The sequence below is a fragment of the Ammodytes marinus genome (assembly GCF_949987685.1).
Source record: "Ammodytes marinus genome assembly, chromosome: 11".
Taxonomy (NCBI): Eukaryota; Metazoa; Chordata; class Actinopteri; order Uranoscopiformes; family Ammodytidae; genus Ammodytes; species Ammodytes marinus.
Genome location: NC_137215.1, coordinates 13710431 through 13730398, shown reverse-complemented (window position 1 = coordinate 13730398; position 19968 = coordinate 13710431). Strand labels below are relative to the sequence as shown.

General features: G+C 42.4%; 1 protein-coding gene across 1 annotated transcript in view; it reads left to right on the top strand.

The window, feature by feature from the left end:
* Nucleotides 1–9570, top strand: part of meis1b (Meis homeobox 1 b) — an 80554-nt gene extending 70984 nt beyond the window's left edge. Inside the window, exons 11-13 of the mRNA XM_080036725.1 lie at nucleotides 1069–1158; nucleotides 2152–2249; nucleotides 7755–9570. Coding sequence (XP_079892851.1) covers nucleotides 1069–1158; nucleotides 2152–2210 — 149 coding nt within the window. The 3' untranslated portion in view covers nucleotides 2211–2249; nucleotides 7755–9570. The remainder of the gene's footprint in view (nucleotides 1–1068; nucleotides 1159–2151; nucleotides 2250–7754) is intronic.
* The last annotated feature ends 10398 nt before the right edge of the window (nucleotides 9571–19968 follow it).

The following is a 19968-nucleotide window of genomic DNA, read 5'->3' as shown; positions in this document are numbered from 1 at the left end:
TCTCAAACCAAAACATAAAACAAGCTACACCCGTTTCTTTTTTTGGGTGACCATTGTTTGGCTTTTTGGCTCCAGACCTCCCCCCCCCCCCACCCCGAGGGGGCGAGGGAAGTGAGTGAGCGGTCCCCCTGGTGCATGGCTTGGTTTGGACTGCTGTAAACTTTATTACCTGTAATAGGGGTCAGAGGTCAGGGTGGCATTAGGGGCGCAGTAAAGTTCAAAGGCATTCAGTGGGGTTGAGTTCTTGCTTTTGCTTGACTGACCCCCAAAAAGCCTGAATCGAAGGTAAGTGGATTTCTATGAGAACAATGGAGGCCAGCATAAAAAAGAGAACTGTATCAGGTTTCACTTATGGTTGCGGCTCAGTTAAAGGCAGTATTTATTAGATAAAGCATTTAGGTCGGAGCTGATTCTGAAGCCACTCAGCAAGAATGACTGATCACAGCAGCGTCAGTCTGGAGCTCATTTTGTTCTTTTGATCATGTGTATATTCATACATTGATAAAGTGGCAATTAAAGGTCACAATGTGTATTATTTAAGTGACATGTAACAACCACCTTGGCATTACATAGCAACGATGTTGCATTTGACATGACTTTACCAACCTTAAAGCTTCTTCAAAAAATAAATACTTTATGTTAAAGAATAAATTGAAATGTATTTTATTCAGACGACTCTAGTGATGCTAACACATTTGATGAGCTTTCAATGTGTATGAGCGGTTGTCACATCTCCCAGATGGCTCAAATCTCATTGTAAAACAAAAGTCCTTGTGTGTGTCTTAGTTTACTGTGTGTTGAACTCTCTTAGTCTGATCCCGATTAGAAGCATTTAGACGCGTTAAAAGTCTACCAGTGGCTAACAGAGGGCAGGCTGGCTGGACAGACACGGAGCATGAATGACGTTGACAAAAACAACGGCGGCTCCCTGTGCGTGCACCGGCCAGCAGATGATCCGCGCTTCGGCCACTGAGCCTTAATTAAAAGCACTAATTGACCACTCCGTCTCCTCCCTCCAATCCCTCTATCCCTCCCTCCCCCCTCTGTCTCCTCCCTCCATCCACACAGTAAGTCAAGGAGCTCCCTACAATCCAGATGGCCAGCCAATGGGGGGCTTCGTCATGGACGGCCAGCAGCACATGGGAATCAGACCACCTGGTAAGGCTTTCTCTGTGTGTCTGTCCCTTTTTCTTTCCTCCCTCCCTCCCTCACTCTTCCCATCTTTCTACTGTAATTTTTTATTTTCATACGTTTGCCCCACTTTTTTCCCCCATCTTCTCGTGTCTTTCCTCATCAGTCCTTCCCTTAAGTATTTTTACTCCTTTCATCCCTTCTTTTTTCTCACCCGTATGCTCTCCTTTCTCATCTTCTAACATCAAATCTAAGTGTCAGTGGGTTTCATTCAGCACCCTGCCATGTCGGTGGGTTACTCTACCAGCAATTTCCCTCGTCTTTGCACGTCTTTCCCAGCACATAAAGGCAGCTATATGGGCGTCATTTGATGGTTTAGGTGTAAGCTGGGCAGTACGTGCACCCTCAAACACAGTGAAAAAGATAGACACTGCTCAGACACACATACTGTACACACACAGACACACACCGCTACCTCCCCCACCCTCGACACACACAAACCAGAACAGGTGTGGTCAATCACATTACACAACCATCTCCTTCCTCACTCCCACTCCCTATGCTCTCTCTCTCTCTCTCTCTCTCTCTCTCTCTCACGCCATCAGGTCTAATCCTAGAGTTTGTCCTTAAGCTCCTCTCCTCCTCCTCTATCCCCTGTTTTCTGGGATTCTCTCAAGACTCTAACCCTATCTCACCTTCCACTCAAAGTCAGCAGGTTTGGATAAACTGCCAGGCTACTTAACCCCCCCCCCTTCAACACACCTCGCCCTGACAGAGTTAAGCCACCATGCTCCTCTGCTATGTTGTCGGTCAGGTTTCATAGAAAAAAAATAACATCTCCGGTATTTACCTCAGTGTTTTCCCCTTAAGTGTTGGCAAACATTTTCCTGGTTGCACTTGGTTGCGTTCACTTAACACAATTTAAAAGCATTTGCTGTCTTTTTAAATAAGCTAAAATAACTGTGTTTGATTGCACAGACACGGTTTTGCATTTGAATTCACTCCCTCTGTGTTCCTTAGGACCAATGGGTGGAATGGGCATGAACATGGGCATGGAAGGTCAGTGGCACTACATGTAGCCCCGCCAGAGTTCGACCAATCGCAACACAAAGGGGGATGTAAGTATACTAAATGACACACTGACATACAGTTTTTGACAGATTTCTGTCATTTTGTTACCATGTACTGGAAAATCGTTATGCAAAAGTTATTTTACGTAGAAAGCATACGTCATTGTTTGGTGGCTTTTCTCAAAACTAATGTAGTTCTGAATAATTTGTACTTTTTTACTGTAAATAGTTTTATTTTTTTTTAAATACGCTCATGTTCTTCCAAGGCTGATTTTTCTGTTACTCTCTTTCTCCTAATGTCCCACCCTCAGCCTGGTGATAAGAGCCTTTGATCACAACCTTGTAACTCTTTGAGTATGAAATGTGTGTGTGTGTGTGTGTGTGTGTGTGTGTGTGTGTGTGTGTGTGTGTGTGTGTGTGTGTGTGTGTGTGTGTGTGCGTGCGTGCGTGTGTGTGTTTGTGTGTAGCTGCTTAGCTTTCTCACATATCACTCCAGGACTGAACATCCTTCATATCATGGAAGAGAGGATAGAAGGGAATGTTTTCAAAAAGATAAAACAAGGTAAAGAGAGGAAGAAAGACAGAGGGGGGAGAGAGAAAATCAGACAGTTCCATGTATTTGTATAAATGTTCTCATACGATATAAAGATATTGATTATGCTACAAATACATTTTGAATGATTGATCGGTTAAATTTTGATTGAAAACAATACTTAATATAGAAATTCAAAAATGTTATGTATGCATATTTACTACATTTCTTAGTTTGTACGTGTGTGTGTGTGTGTGTGTGTGTGTGTGTGTGTGTGTGTGTGTCTCAAACAGACAGGGAAAGGAGCAGAGGGGTGATGAGAAGGGAATAAGGCGGGGATAGTTCGGGACAGGGGAGTGGGTGGTGAGATGAGGTAGAGTGGGGGACTGGGGGGGGCAGGTAGGACGTTGCCATGGCAACAGACTGATTGGCAAAAATGTATGCAGTCGTCGCTGGTGCAAGGAGAAGGAGAGAGAGAGGGAAGTGAGCGCCCCTTAAGTGTCATAAATCTGCCGGGTTGCTGTTGATGCATGAGCCACATTAATACACACACTAACCAGCTAGAGGAGCCATACACCCCACCCCACCCCCCCTCTCTCTCTCTGTCTCTCTCTGTCTCAATCCCTCTTTGTGGTTTTTCTCACTGTCAATTTTCCTCCTCTGTCTCTTTCACACAAACACCTTTTCTCTCTCTCTCTGTCGCTCTCTCTCTCTCTTTCTCACACCTCCTCTCCCCCTGTCTCCCTCCCTCCCTCTTTCTCTCCCTCCCTCTCTCTCGCCCCAGGGCCAAATATACTCCCACATAATTCTGGATGTATACTGGCTTGGTGTTGTCACAGTGCACAGTGTGTATAACGTGGCTACGGGTCCAATCGTTGGGAAACATAATTTTTTAGTGTTTGTGTGTATTAGTGTTTGTCCATGTTGGTACACCACGTGTGTTAACCTGTGTGCATGTATAACTGTGTGAGTGTGTGTATACCAAACACAAACATTCATATGTGAAATACATGCATTTGGTCATGTGTACACACTGTGTGTGTGTGTGTGTGTGTGTGTGTGTGTGTGTGTGTGTGTGTGGTAATAGGATTACTCCTGGCACAGGGAGGGGACACAACTAGTGCAAAATGGAGGAGGTAGCCAGCAGGGTATGGAGCTTAGCTGGGCCTAATTGACTAGATCCAAATTAAATATGCCATCACCAGAGGTGTGACCAATGGATTTGACTTATTCAGTTTACAAAAATAGAGACCATTAACCCTCCACAGAATGTGCGTACATATGTGTGCGTGCTAGGAGGGAAATATGAAGCCCTTGTTTCTGTCAAGAATGTCCACAACCAAAAGCAAAGACAGGAAATCTCACATCGAATGGCATCTTTCAGGATCCAAATGCAGGGAGACATGGTAATAGAAACGGATGTGTGTGTGTGTGTGTGTGTGTGTGTGTGTGTGTGTGTGTGTGTGTGTGTGTCTGTGTGTGTGTGTGTGTGTGTGTGTGTGTGTGTGTGTGTGTCTGTGTGTGTGTCTCTGTGTGTGTCTGTGTGTGTGTCTGTGTTTGTGTGTCTGTGCTACTTTGTGCAAGTGTGTAAACATGAGGGCTGGTTCACCATGTCCAAGCTGCCTCTTTCCAGCAGCTGCTAGCCTTCCCAGCAGAGCTTGCTTTAAACAGCTTCAATTTGCCTGCTGAATCTCGTAATTGGGCCACCAGAGGAATCCTCTGCGAAACGGGCAAAGCACAGAGAAGAGTAGACAGTAAGAGAAACGACATGGAGAGAGAGAGAGAGAGAGAGAGAGAGAGAGAGAGAGAGAGAGAGAGAGAGAGAGAGAGAGAGAGAGAGAGAGAGGGGTAGACAGAAAGAGGGAGGGGTGGATGAAGAGATGGGGAATGAGAGAAGAGTAAACGACACAAGGGAGGGGTAGAGGGAGTAGGGAGGGAAGAAGATAGAAGCTGGGAGAGAGATGGTGACAGAAATATGTCTACTCTCCCTCACGACTATAGTAGTTTCTTTACAGCTTCATTAGCTAGCCGTTGCTACCTACTAGCTTGTCTCCGTCAAATATAGCTACTTTCCTTTCTAGGCCAATTAAATGTAAGTGATGTGTTATATTCTTTCATGACCAATTAAATTAATAGGTTATTATGGGAGGGGTGGGGGAGAAACAGTTATCTTATTTGATTAAGAGAGCACTGGTTCATTATATTTTATAAGCAATTTTCATTAGCTGAGTTGAGGTTTTGTTACTGCGGGGCTAAATTGAGCGGTTATTGTGCTGAGCCTTGATACAGAAGGTGTGCCTAGCAGTCAGACTGCAACATTAGTTAAAACTAAAGCCAATTAGTCCTGCTTAGTGAAAAGCGTTATGCTTTCCACCCAATGATGATTACAGAGCTTATATCCCCTTGCGAAACAATACACCTGTCAGCCGGGATGAAGCCCAGCAAGTCAAGCAGAAATGAGCTGAGCCTTTGATAGCGACGAGAATGACTCCCGGATGACCCTTACCCCCTTTTTTTCCCTGCTTCCTCTCCCCTGCTTTCCCCATTCCACCAAATTAGCCAGGGGTGGCCCCTGAAAACTGTAATTTTCAGTTTTAGGACAATAGATATCACAGGGTGGAAGAATTCATTATGGCGCAGAGCGTATGGAATTTTTCCCTAGGCCCTTCCCACTCTCAGCTTTTCCCAAAATGTCGGTTCGAACGCTTGAGTGAACGCTGCCTGTAACCTCTTTGCTGCCGGTCTCGGCTGGAGACCCTTTGTCCCAGGATTCACTGCTCCAATCATTAAGCACAAATTTGTTAACCTTCTGCTGAGGGGTCAAGATCCCTCCCCTCTCCCCCACTACCACGCACCCTCCCACCAACGCCCCCCACCCTCAACTTCTCTTTCTGGTGGATGAACTTTTACTATTAACGAACATTGAAAAAAACAGGTCCCAATGGGGATTTTGTTCCCCCACGTATTGTTCATGTGAATGTGTGTCCCTGTTGATTTGGCCCTTCTGGAATCCCCCTTGGAGTCTCAGAAAAGAGGCCTACAGCTCAATGTATTGATTGGCTTATTAAATGAAAAACCTTATTAGCAATGTAGCCTTTTTCAAGCATGCATGGTGTTTATTAGGCACTTGACATGGATTCCCTTCAATCATCAGGATACTTCCAGAACCAGGTTTACATATACAAAAGCAATGAACATCAAAAACAGCAGATATCCAACAGACGATGTATTCAGATATTTTATAGTAATAATTTATCTTGTGGTGTTAAGTCACTTGTCAATCAAATAGTATTGTCTTTTCCTGAAGTTTGAAACTTTGCAAAACAAATGTTTTAATTTTATTGGTAATCAATGGCCCATTTGCTTTAAGCACGAGCATTGCTGCTGCACTGCATTTAAACTAGCATGGCTAATTGCTTAGCTTGTTGTAGTGCCACAGGTTATGTCCTACAATAGAAAGGTCACAGTTGTTGATGCCATTAGGTCCTGAAATATATGTAACCCCTACCACCTAAGGCTTTTGAAAGGAAGCTAATTGAAGCTATAGCATGGCACACATAATAGTTCGCCCTTCTCTTACACAAGACGCACCTATTCTCCTCAGTGGCCCAGGTGAAAAGTGATGGATGGGGAAGAATAACAAATGAGGGCCCTTGCGTTCACTGCTCTATTGTCCTTTTCCCTGCCTGCCTTTGTGTCAGTCTGTAGTGGCCCTCTTGTGTGTGTGTGCCCAACGCGTGGACGGGCCCCGGGCGCTCTCAGGTGACGGGCGGGTTGTGAGCCTCACCTCTCCTCTTTGGTTTTGACAACAATGGCCGTGGTTCGTCAATGGTGATTTTTACGTCCTGCCGAGATGGATGGGAGGCTATTGTTGTAGGGAGGGAAGAGGGTGACGATAGATTTCTTTCCTTCATTTGCCATTGTTACATGAGGTTTGATATAGCAGGTTGCATCAGGTTAAAGGGTTTTGGCTGACATTTTACAAATTATACTGCAGTACTTTGAAACAAGACTGAATTCTATATCTGTACTTACTATTACTACTGTTAGTAGCCTATTCATCTGAATTGTTTTTAATTGTTTTACAAATGCAGAGTAGTGAACAGTCCAAAGATAAATAAAAGGCTTATTTTCTGTTTCCTTGTAGTCCAGTTTAACTGATTATCCAGGAAATGTTAAGTACTGGAACTTGGTATCACTTCAAGTCGATGATGTGTGTTTTGTCTCTAAGTCCTCTAGTACTGTTAAAGTAGCATTACTGCGGGCAGGATTAACTCGCTAAACCCTCCAATGCTCCCTCTCTCTCTCTCTCTCTCTCTCTCCCTCCCTCCCTCTCCCTCTCCCTCTCTCTCATACACATCCACACAGTCTAAGTGAAGGGCAGATGTGGGTCTGTATTCTTGCCCATACAACAGTATATAGCTATGTTTGGTTAGCAGCAGTTGCCACATACTATACTACTCCTCCAGGGTCTTATCAGCAAGTCCTACCATGTCCACCTGACATTGGCCTGAAAGTATAAAGTGAGAGTCTGTTTTCTGGGTGGGATCTATTGTCCTATTTAATAAATGATTAATGACATCTAACTCATTCAACAGTTGTCTCTTTTGTAGTTAAATTGATTATGCCCGACCGGTGGAGAGAGTTTGCAAATTTTGCTTAGAGCTTCATGAACATTTGCATGACGTTATACATCCACTAGAGTTTTTATTTTGTTAAACCCTTATACAAACACCACATTTAGATATCTCTGCCATCAGGTTGAAACAGTGTTGTCGCTACAGCATCAGCACTGATCAGTTGACTTTCACAGGACGATTAGTTTTTTCCCGGGTTGAAGTTATAAAGGCTTTCACAAAACAACAGTGATACTGTCTGACTGGAAAGTTTCAAATGAATCCTCTGTATTCTGACATTCACAGCAGACTCCGATATGTTTGCAGACAAATGCAAACTCATTTACTTGTGCAAAACGTATCATTGATGACAAACCATTTTTTAAAAATCTTGTCTTTCCTCAGCACTGCACGGCAAACCAGGGGATCACTTGTCTCACAGAGGCCTATGGAGCATGAGAACGGAACTCCTCCACTTTCCTGGCGAGAACAACCAACAGCAAGCCATCTGTCCGCCTCCAAGACCCAACAACATTTGATTCGGCTGGTATCTGCAACGTGGAAAGCTCCCATGGCTGCCCGCAGTGATGCACAGTAGATCCAACCTCATCCAAAAACAGATGACCCCCTGTCCCGACAGACCCCTGCATCTTCTCTAGTGGGCACAGACTTTTGCCCTCTTGCAGCTGCCCTCTAGGTTCACATGGATTCCTCCTTTCAAAGTGATTGCGATTGCGAGCATAGATGACACACGAGAGACACACTGTGTCCTTTGCCTATACTTTTGGCGAATGCAGCACCTGGTGATATATTCTAGACTCTTTGGCAAACAAAAGAGACTTCCTGTGAAGAGCACTCCACTCTTTGGGACAATGGAATTGGACCAAGGAGAAGCCAATGTCTGTATCTGAAAGGACACTCAGAAAGCAAAAAAAGGTGCCCTTTAAAAAAATATAGTGGATTGAAACATGGAACGAGGGAAAGCAAGAGAAAAGAAATTAAAAGTATAACTATATCAACCCCTTGTTTGGGAAGCGAGTGGAGAAAGAAAATATACTGTATACTGTTGTAAAATTACGCTGGACTCTCACAAGAACTGGGAATTTAAGTATTGTAAATGCTATTGTATTGTTCTGCATATTATGTTGTTTCTAATAGATTTTTTAAAAAAAGGATGTGAACTTTTTTCTCTTTTTGTTCTGATTTCTTTCCACACTATGTGTGTGCCGCCTCTGCATTCAATTTGACCCCTGCCCCCTCCCTTCATTAAATCACAATGCATTTTTAAAAGAAAAAAAGTGAATAAACTGATGATTCGATCAGTCTGTCATTTCTCGCAGGCCTTTATTTGGATGGTAAGAGTGTGATGGCGATTCAGATGTCCTGTTTGTTTTATGTACATACAGTACACACAGCCCATCCACATACACAGCTATCTTGTATTACTGCTCCTATGGCTATACCCTATACTTCCAGTTTATTCTTTCTTTCCTTTTTTTTTTTTTTTACACTTTCATATCAGTTCATTATGTGTTCCTTTACTGGAGCAAAGTTTTCATTGGTAAAAAAAAATTATCTGACCATTTGGGGTCATGAAAATCTTAAGACATACGTATAACATATTGGATTAACTCCAAACACAGTGACATCAAGCTAAACACAGTAAATGAGAAGCTAACATTTTGGTTGTTCAAGGTTTTGTCATTTTATCCATTTCATACTATGTTGACATGAGGACAGACGCATAATGTAGGTGTGAACATGGCAAACATCATGACAGGCTAATAAACAAGATACAGCGTTTGAGTTAATGCACACAAACCCTAAAAAAAACTGTGGACAGGAGACTGCAAGTGTGTTTCCCACAAACATGTTGTTTCCTATTTTTTCGGTGATGTAGGGCCTCTGAAAGTCTATTCCTGTGTCCTATTGATGTGTTTTATGTCACAAGGCTGAACACTGGCATAGCCAATGGTTCTCCTCCCCTTGGCGTTTTGATTCAGCCTGATAACAGGGAGAGGCAGAGGCTATGGGAAAACACCATTCATACCACAGTCCATTCATTTTGATTACAACATGATGTAATGCTGATCAACAGACAGGAGAGAATGTAAAAGTCACTGAGTGAGTGTGTGTGTGTGTGTGTGTGTGTGTGTGTGTGTGTGTGTGTGTGTGTGTGTGTGTGTGTGTGTGTGTGTGTGTGTGTGTGTGTGAGAGAGAGAGAGAGTATGCACATGAGGGGGGGGGGGGGTAAGTGTGTGTGAGTGTGTGCATACATGCTTGTGTGGGTTATCAATGCATCCATTATCCATTGCTTCAAACATGTATTACTACGCACATCTTTAAGATTCCTTTGAAGACAAGTCGTGTTTCTTATGCTTTTACTTTGAAGGGTATATGTGTACATCTGTGTTGTAAATAAATACATTTTGTTCAAATAACAGCACTCATAACTAGTCTCACGTTATCTTCCTACATGCAGATGTGAAATATAAAAACATATTAATAAATGATTCTAACAATATATAACCCAAAAGTGACGCCGAAAAATTGAAATTAGGGAGCCGCGTATTCTCATGTCGACAAATGCCCATTGAAGAAAGCAGAGGTCCATGTATTCTTAAAGGAACATGCACTTCAGTCAACCTTCCTCCCATTGCTGTGGATAATGTGCAGATAATGCATGCGTTATGCTGTAATTTCCCCACACATAGAGAGGGCAGGCGAGGAAAGACGGGACACGGCAAGGAAGCGAATTATCTTTCATTTAGCATTAAAATTAATTTAGGTAAAATTGCTACAAACGTGTAAATGGGAAGATTAGTTCTCCCTCACGCCTTGTTGCCCGCAGTCAAAGTGCTCCGCCAGAAGCCCAGCGCTCTGCCGCCGATGTTGTCTCCGGGATACACTGCTCTTCAGGAGGCAAGAGGCTGAGCCGACGAGCGGAGAAGAGCCGAGCTAGTTTTGTGTAATTGATACATTTCGGAGAGCAGCCCTGAATCCCAAACTCAGTGTATTGTTTTTTTCAAACCAGCGAACAAGTGAGAGTCTGTTTTATCCATAACAATATGCGCGTGTAAATCAATACTCTGCCCTTCTCCGTCTGTATCTCTCCTCCGCGCGACTATTGTGTTTTTAGTGCCTTTGCCGAAGTGAATGCTATTTACACTAAAGAAGAAGAAGAAGGGGGAAAAAAGACACGCTCTTAAAAAACCCAGGCGACGTTTTAATTGCTTCGCTCTCCACCATGGCTGGAAAATCCGAGGCTGTGAAATGTGAATTCCTGAGCCCGTTGCCGCTGGGAGCTTTGGAGACAGACGAAAAAAAGCCCATGCTTGACTGCCCTCTTTAGGGAGGCCTGGTAACTGTCCGGGGCAGGGACGTTTGGAGATGGCGCACAGCACCATCTCTCCTTTTACGCACGGACATAAACCCCACAAAAACGCGTTTGGAAGTTTAATAGAAAATATGAAAGCTTAAACGACATACAAAGAGAAGGTAGCTGCAGAAAAAGAGTCCATTGCAACAAATAAATTCACAGGAAAAGTTAGTTTTACATATCGTTCGGTTTTACATTAAATACAACATGCAGATTTTTCTTTAAATCATTTACAAACAATTTGGCCACTAAGTTGATTTTGATTGGTGAGATCACTGCATTTTACTTTGAAAAATGTAGTTAAAAAAAATTGACTATGTATTCAAGACAAAAGTCACTTTTGTCCACTAGAAAAATACATGTGATTCTATTCAATTATTGGAATAACTTGATTTGATCGGTTTCAATCCAGTGACTTTAACGATCGAACAGTTTATTTTTATTTTTACAAGATACATATTTGTACGAGAGTCAATTCGTATTTAATTAATTGGATAACGTATTAATATGTAAAGACGGATTTTAATTACGAGCACTATTGGAACGTGTGCAAACACTTTTACACGATTGTGATTTTGCAAGTTTAGTGATGTTTTTCACAGCTGACCAGACCTATATTTCTGCTGAGAATTGAACGTATTGCCTGTTGTCTGTTTGCGTCTTCTGCAGTCTGAAACAATTTGCACAACACATATGAAGTTTGACTTTAGCTTATTCCAAAATCTGAAAGTCAAAACATAATTTGAAGTTAATGATGGTAGGCCTATACCCACCCCTCTCTCTGTCTTACACACACTGACCGCACAGTGAACTGTCAGAGTAATGAATGGAGCAGAAATGTGTTCCAGAGCAGAGGAGGTGCCCGGACAGGCCCGTCTTTTCCTCCCACAACAACGCAGATATGTGCCTTTGTGGTTGAAACGGGGAAGTTGAGCAAGTTACCGTGCGCCAAATGTTTTCTGCTACACAACAAGCCAAGACAAATCTCGGCGGAAATAATGTGTGTTGGCTTATTAATTGAAACCACTTGTTTGTCACTGGTTGCAGAACGCCTATAGGGGCCTGTTAGTTAAACTATTCCTCTCAATATCTGTTGAGTCAAATGCGATTGTATATGTATTTCATGCTACATTGAAACGAATACGCTAATACTTTTGTCCTTTATCATATATTTTATTTCCTAAAATAAAGTTACCACTGTAACACTGCGGGTTTCATTTCAGAGTGTATTCTCATTTTGAAAGGAATCGAATTAAGATAGCAGGTTAGCCCTTAATTTATAGGATTGAACACTAATCAAAGCGCTGTTTTTATTTTGAGTCCAATGATCCTCCTCTAGAGAGCCAGGAGTTAAATGTTAGCCATAACATTTGCAGATTGTGTACATTACGCAAACCGGCCTCTATGACCCCCCTGCTCCATAACTAACTGTCTAACTCGAAGGGAAAAAGGTGAGGAAAAAATTGTAAAGATTTGAAATGAGCGCGTAACAAAACCAATCAACCAATCAATTTATTATAGCTTTTCAAAGCGAAAATCATTACAGAGGAAATGGACTTGTGGCCGAGATGACATGTCAATATCTGAACTACTTTATGAAATCAATATAGCCACAAACAGTAGCCAAGCCCTCAAAACGACAAGACAAACTTTCCCTCCTTCAACCCCCCAAAAACAAAATCCACCTTCAGAGGTCGCGCGGCAGCTGGTTTCGAAACAAAAGGAGGGAGGGGAGAAAAAAACAAAAATCTGTTGGTGTGGGGAGAAAGACGAGAGAAGAGAGGACTGTTGAGCGGGGGCCATTTTGGATGTCATCTGTCTCCTTGGTGACGGGGCCCTGGCCCTCAAAAGCCCCTTGGGCGCACGGATTGTTTGAGAGGAGCCCGCTATTTTCTGCAGCATCATTTATCACTGTCACCACATAATGATTCCCCTCGCAGCTCCTTATTGATGTTTGTAATTGCATTATCTCATAAGGGGGGATGATCAATGGAGCCGAGAGGAGCATCGAGGGGTCAGGAGATGTCGGATTGCTGTTTGTCCATTTAATGCAACCAGGCTCTCATTATCTGCAGCCTCTCTGCGTTCAGGCTAAGTAACGTTTGGTCTGCTCTCCTCTGAGCTTTCACAGAAAGCAGAGGAAGAGGAGGAGGGCAGCAGCTCGTTTCATTTGTTTAACCCCAAGCCACTGCAGATAAAAAAAATTAGAAATGCAAAGGCGAGACAGAGGGAGAGTGAAAGTAACGTGATTAAGTGTTATGTTATTAGTTGCATTGAGTTTGAAAAACGAGATTCTGAATTAAGGCGCACAGCTCTATCTATTGGGTATCCGTCTGGTGTAGGCCTAGTGGTCCTATAACTTGTGAGGAAAATAGAAATATCTATAGGAGTAAGCTGTCTGAAATATTTCAAACTATATGGTAATGTTTTTTTATTTTTTCTCCATGGGCTGAGAGAAGGAGCATCCGGGCCAGGCGATGCTGTTTGCAAGGGGCTCGCGTTGGGGGGATGAAGTCATGCGATCCAGTTTCAGAGCCCGTCCGAGGCCCCCCGCGTCAAACAAAATGCGATACTCTCTATTTCCAAGCGACCATAAGGAATACCGACGTGCTGTGACGTTAAAAACGTCAAGTGCCAGTCCACACACCAAGCACATCTTGATTCACAAGTGTTTATTTGTTATACATTAAAAGGACACTGAGGCGTCTGTCTATGGACAGACACATTCATTCAAATTCAAAATTAGAGAAGTATTTTTATTTTTGTAATAAACAGTTTGAGCCAATGTTTTTTTTTCTTATTTGATCCGACAGACCAAATGTAACGGTTCTAGGATGACCATGAATCATTTGCTCAGAAAGCCCATGATCCCCATGAAGGATATGCAACAACAAAACAAGCTTGAAAAGAAAAATGTTTCCCCCAGATCAAATTAAATGTGATTCTTCACTGGTGTTTAAAGATGTACATATTTTCTCCTGCTTTTGCCAAAATGAAATATAACACACGTTAAATTGAGAAAATGTAAGAAGGACTCAAACATGGGTTTAAACGTTTATTATTCCAATTTGGAATATTTACACAATCTTATTTACAGCCGTAAACCTGTTCTGTAATACAAAAAGGGCATTTTGTGGCGCTGTGTTAATCTTCTCATTTGACTTCTATGGGAGAGGCGACGGCTGTGGCTGCTGGTTGACGTTATGCAAGCTTGCAGTGAACGCGCTGCGCGTCATGGCGCACAAGGGGGTCCTGTCAGCAGGTATGAATGTGGATATGAGAGACATGCGTTCCAGTGTGTGCCAGGCACAGACAGCGACGGAGAGCCTGGCTCGCGGAGATACAAGCGGGTAACAGGTAAACACCCCAGTGACTGGTACGTGGAGATATTACGCACAGCTTTTCCAGAAACAGTATTCCTTATTTCAGGATTTCCTTTTTTGTGGGCTCGTGGGGTGTTTCTCCACTTTCCAGCTAATGACCAGTAACATCCGGTGCTTTGGACAACATGTTTTGGTCTCGGTGTTTTCCTTGCTAGCTGCTCCTTCTGCGGGGAGGGAGACGCTGCTGGAAAAACACACCTTTGCAGAGCGGAGAGAAGCAAACCGCTCTGGTTCATAACCAGAGATGTTTCTGTCAGCACCTCGCTCTCTCTCTCTCTCTCTCTCTCTCTCTCTCTCTCTCTCTCTCTCTCTCTCTCTCTCTCTCTCTCTCTCTCTCCTGAAGGTCACCTTGGCAGCGCCAGGCCGGGCATAAGAGACATTTGTTACAGGGGGGGGGGATGTCGGCTCTTCTGCTCACCTGGTGAGGCCTGATATAATAATAGCGACCCCTCTCTCTCTCCTCCTTCTTCTCCTCCCAGACACACCTTCACACACGCTCACGCAACACAGCCTATAAGCCCCTATAACCTGCTATAGTGATAACGGCACAGAGGAGAATCATTTTCTAGCTCGACATCTTTCGTATGAGATAATATGTGTCTACCTAAGAGTAAACAGACATTTACAATCACACAATTATTTTTGAGCTAAACAATTTTTTTTAAACGGAAAAAACATGCACATGATTAAATAAGGATAACATTAATTATTCCCATCATCATTTTTTTTTTATTGTTCTCGTGTTGGCTTATATCCTGAATGTTTTTAAAATCCAAAAATACGATTTAAGTTGGTTGGAGACATGGGCCTGTGCGTCACAGCAGTTTGCGTATTGGATGCAGAGCCGCCCTAATTAATTAGCTCGTGGTTAAAATCAAACTGCATGCGTGAGTTTTGATTCTGCTGTCTCGTGTCTTGACTCAACGTGCCGCCTTCACTCTGCACAGTCGCGGCTGCAGGGACTGACTGCTTGGCCTCCAAAAGTAAATAGTGGGGAAGCAAGTCGAGACAGGATAGAGGGGCTGAATTCCAGCCACAGCACAATACTGATAGAGTATTGGCCCCGAGCCACAGCCTTCATTAGTTTATTTATATGTTAAGACTGCTTCCCCATTCATCATACCAACCAATCTATGCTCCAATCGCAAAATGTTGGTAGTGGTGATGATGGGCTGTATTTTTTGGAGACATGGGCTGTAAAAACAAGTAAGTAAAATAGTTAGCTATATTATTTGCTAAAGGGATGGTGGATTTAGGGTTGGAGTTATTGCAGCCGTTGCTTGACAAGTGCAATAGAATATACTGGATTAACCACCAACTGTAATATTTTTTACTAAAATATACCATAACGAGTTCAAGAAACATTTGACATTTTTTAAAATCTTTCTACAAAGCTGGTAAAGATCTTTCCTAACCTGCGTATTTGTCACAGCATCTTAGAGATCCAGGAGGTGCTTTTAAGTTTTTATAAATCTTATCTTTTTATTGGAGTCTTATTTTTATAGTCTAAACAAAGCTGGAAAGAGAAATAGCTGAAGTAGAACATCTCTCCTCCACACTCTCGCTGCAGTAATAGGGCCAAGGCTGTGAATTTGGTTTATCCATTTAGCATATTCATCAGTCTGACATCAGTGACAGATAAAGAAAAATGTCAGTTCCACGCGCTCTCACCCTGTCAGCCACTCTCCACCCTCCAACTGTGACAATGTGCGTCTTCATCTCTGCTGTTGTTTTGTCTCCGCTTCTCTTTGCCTGCTAGAAATGTGTGTGTGTGTGTGTGTGTGTGTGTGTGTGTGTGTGTGTGTGTGTGTGCGTGCGTGCGCGTATTTGTGTGTGTGTGTGTGTGTGTGTGTGTGTGTGTGTGTGTGCAGGGGCAACAATGAAAGCAGACATGACTTTATCATTTATGTGTCCTTAGTTTGGATTTAATTTGTGGAGGTGGGAGAAGTAATAGTATACTAACCAGTATACTCTGCAACAACATATTGTGTTCAACATGCTTTTTTCTGTCTCTCCCTTGCGATTCAACTTGCTTTACACTTTTCTGTAATTAAGTAAAAGTTAGTGGAGTTTCTACATTCTATAGGTGTTCACCATTTAGTGAATGTTTCTCAAACAACTATTTTCTTCTTGCCTTCTCTTTTTGATTAGTTTTAGTTATTTATGTGATTCTAGCTTTGGTTATGATTCATTTCTGTGAAACACACTCCTCCTTATACCCAGTTCTGCCAGTTCTGTCTGCATATGGATCTTTGCAGATAGAACTTAATTGCCTTTTTTTGCATATATGCCACTATTCAGCATAATACAGTTTTTATCTTTGGTTTCTTGTTGTTTGTTATTGTGTGCAAATCTGTTTCTCTCTAGTAAAGGGACTTTTGGTCATAGCCTGCATCTTTTCCGGTCTTTAGTTGAACTACAGGGGTATTATTATTCATCTTCTAGATTAATTTGATTTTGTGCAAATTGCAGCCAAATTCACACTTCCAAAACCTAATTATTGATCAGAGTTTTTTTTTCAATCAGGACTGCTGTTCAATCCATATAACAAGGCATGTTTTTTGAAGCTCCAATGTAGAACCTTAATGCATTCATGGCATCATTAAGACTGTAATGTTGGAAAAATCCAGCAATCCTGGTGACAATTGGTGCAAGTTATGCAATGTTAATGACATTTTCTATGGGGTGTCTGAAGGCTGGATCCAATAGGGAATTGTCTTTTTATGTGACCGTGACAAGTTGCCAAAGTTAAATATATTCAAAGCTCATTTAACATATAATTTACCAAACAGTTTATTGACAGGATGCAAATGAGCCAATTCCCAGATTGGCGAGATCATGGCCAGGTTGCATATCAACTCAAGCCACGAGCCACTTGTCATATTAATGCAACGGCATCTAATGAATCTAATATTAACTTAGTAAGCAGAAGGGTTTTAACATGTAACCCGCCTATGAGCGTTGTTTATTGAAAACATATGGAGGTAATCTGATACATCTTTGAATTCATGGCTTATAATATATATATCAAATAATAGTAATGATATTGCTATGAATACAGTACAATGTATACATGCATTGTATATGTGTACTGGTACACTGCAAACATACTGAGGTCTACAGTATAGTCTTAACTGCCTTATCTCTTATTTTTTTAGTTTTTCTTTAACAACATTATAGATATGTTTGTTTTATAAAGATAGTGAATGCCAGTTAAGTCTGCAGAGTTAAATGATAAGCTCACTCACTCACTCCCTCCCTCACTCACTCACTCACTCCCTCCCTCACTCACTCAGTCACTCACTCACTCACTCACTCACTCACTCACTCACTCACTCACTCACTCACTCACTCACTCACTCACTCACTCACTCACTCACTCACTCACTCACTCACTCACTCACTCACTCACTCACTCACTCACAGAGAAATGGCATGTTTTAAAACTTTCTTCATGACAATTTTTCCCTGTATTTTCTACAGATCCATGGATTTCATCGCACAATTTACCAAGCAAATCTCAGCAGGCAGGGCGAGGGGAGGCGGGGGCCCTGGATGTGCCTGTCCCTGCAGGCCGACACTGTGTAGTGTTATGCTCGGCGCTGCACAATTTATGGACCATGGACAGTTTATAAGGAGCAATGTAGTCTATCAGAGAGGCAGGCGAATTGAGGACAGGGGGGGATCGTTTCCATGCAGGAAGCTGTGTTTTGGAATAATATACGCCGTGATAAAGATGTTTTCCCTGTGACATAAAACAGCAGGGAGCACCAACGGCCACTTACTATTCCAACCAAATATGAAGGAGAGTCTTTGAGCTGCCATACTTTTTTTCCCCTCTTGTGAGTCTTCTGTGAAATGTTGAGACTGTGGTGCTTGTGGCTGCTTTATTCAGAGTTTAGTTTCCAGAGGCACTTTCTGGTTACATTTGAGCCAGGATGTAAAGGATAATTGTGGAAAAGAGCATGGTGGTGGTAGTAGTAGGAGTTGCTGTGTGTGGACATATGTCTAAAACCAATTGAGACACAACAGAGGGAACTACCAGTACTGCCTAGCACCTCTATCAAATGCTATTACTGTAACACAACTGCTACAAGTTTTACATGTGTATTGTAACAACTGCAACATTATCTATGACATAGTAAAAGTGTGTTTACAAATGAAACACTGCAAGAGAATTCGCCTTCTTATTGAGATTTTATTGTTCATAATTTAGTCAATGAATTTTACATTTTAGACTGTGTCAGAAATGACTTGCTCAGATGTGCTTTACAGACGGCAAAAGGAAAATAGTTATTACAGTTCATAATATATCAGAGTATAATTTACAATACAAGGGGTATTGTAAATTATACATGACAATGTTAGCTGAAACCAAAATAAAACATTTTTTCAAGGCAATTTCATCTGAAAAGTTATATATTCCCCCCTTGAAAAATCTTCCACTTTAATGATGTCCTCACAGGAGGTTTATGATTGTCAAGTGACTCCTCAAACACTGGGATGGCTCCGGCAAGGCACCGTTGAGACGTGACACCTCCAAAATAAAATTCCCTGCAAAAAAAGCGATGAAAAGAGTCAATGAACAAAAAGTGAAAGCAGCGAAAAAAAAATCATGGAAGGACATGACCAACCTCCCTCACACGGCTGACATCTGTAGAGGCGTTGGTGTCATGAGGACAGCTTGTTATGCAAATGGCTGATGGAGCCCCATGAGACACCGACAGGCCAAAGTGCTAGCTAGCTTGACATCATTGAAGACGTCAGTGCGCTGGTTGGGGCGGCTCATTATTGCTCATACACCACTACTTTGTTTAAAAGCCGTCATGTTTTTAAATAAAGCAGCGCCGGTGTCAGTGAGAGAGAACAATCAAATATGAGGCCATTTCTCAATAACTAGGTTGATGTTGTGTAATGTATAGCTCAGTGGAAAGATTGACAGGGAAGTAGGGTGACATAATAGTCATGAAACAGAACTCCTAAACATGTAAGAGTTTCAACAATGTGCCTCTGTCAGTGCAACCTGGTGGTGGTTCAGGCGTTGTTTATGTATAAGTGGGAAATCCTTGGCAGCAGAGATATCAAACACATCCATCTGATAAGAGGCTTGGGAGAGAGCTTTAGGCCCCCAGGACACACACACACACACACACACACACACACACACACACACACACACACACACACACACACACACACACACACACACACACACACACACACATACTCTGCAGCCTCAACACACATATACATGAACACGCACGTGAACCACCTACCAACACACACCCAGGGCCGGTCTCCAGGTTTCACATGAAAAAGCTTTTAGCAGCGCAGAAGCAGCTGAAGACATGGCTATTGTTAAGCTCCATGATGGATGAAGCCGAGGTATGTTAGTGTTAGCCGAGTAAAACACAGCTGAATTTATTAGGCTCCGGATAAGCAGGGTCATCACCTCCAAATGGAATGCCAATGAACCAAACACAATTTCAAGGTAAATAAGAAGCACTTGAGTGAGAAAGAAACCCGAGTGGCAACCCTGAAAGTGTGTACGTATTCACGTGTTGGAGTGTGAGGACGTGAAGCTGACGATTGAAGATAGGCACATTTAAAAGTTTCTAAATAAAACATCTAAAAATAGATGATTAGAAAGGCACCAATGCTTATATTGATGGAGGGTTAAGCAGTATAAGTAAGGGGTCATATTATTGGCCTATACAATAGTTAATTATTTGGTGACAGAATCCTTCAACATCTCCGTAGCATTAGGTATGAATGACATAATTGGATGGTGCGTCATGTGTCTATGTCTTTGTGATGAAGGGATCTTTCTAAGCACTGGTAGAAATAATTGCGGGTC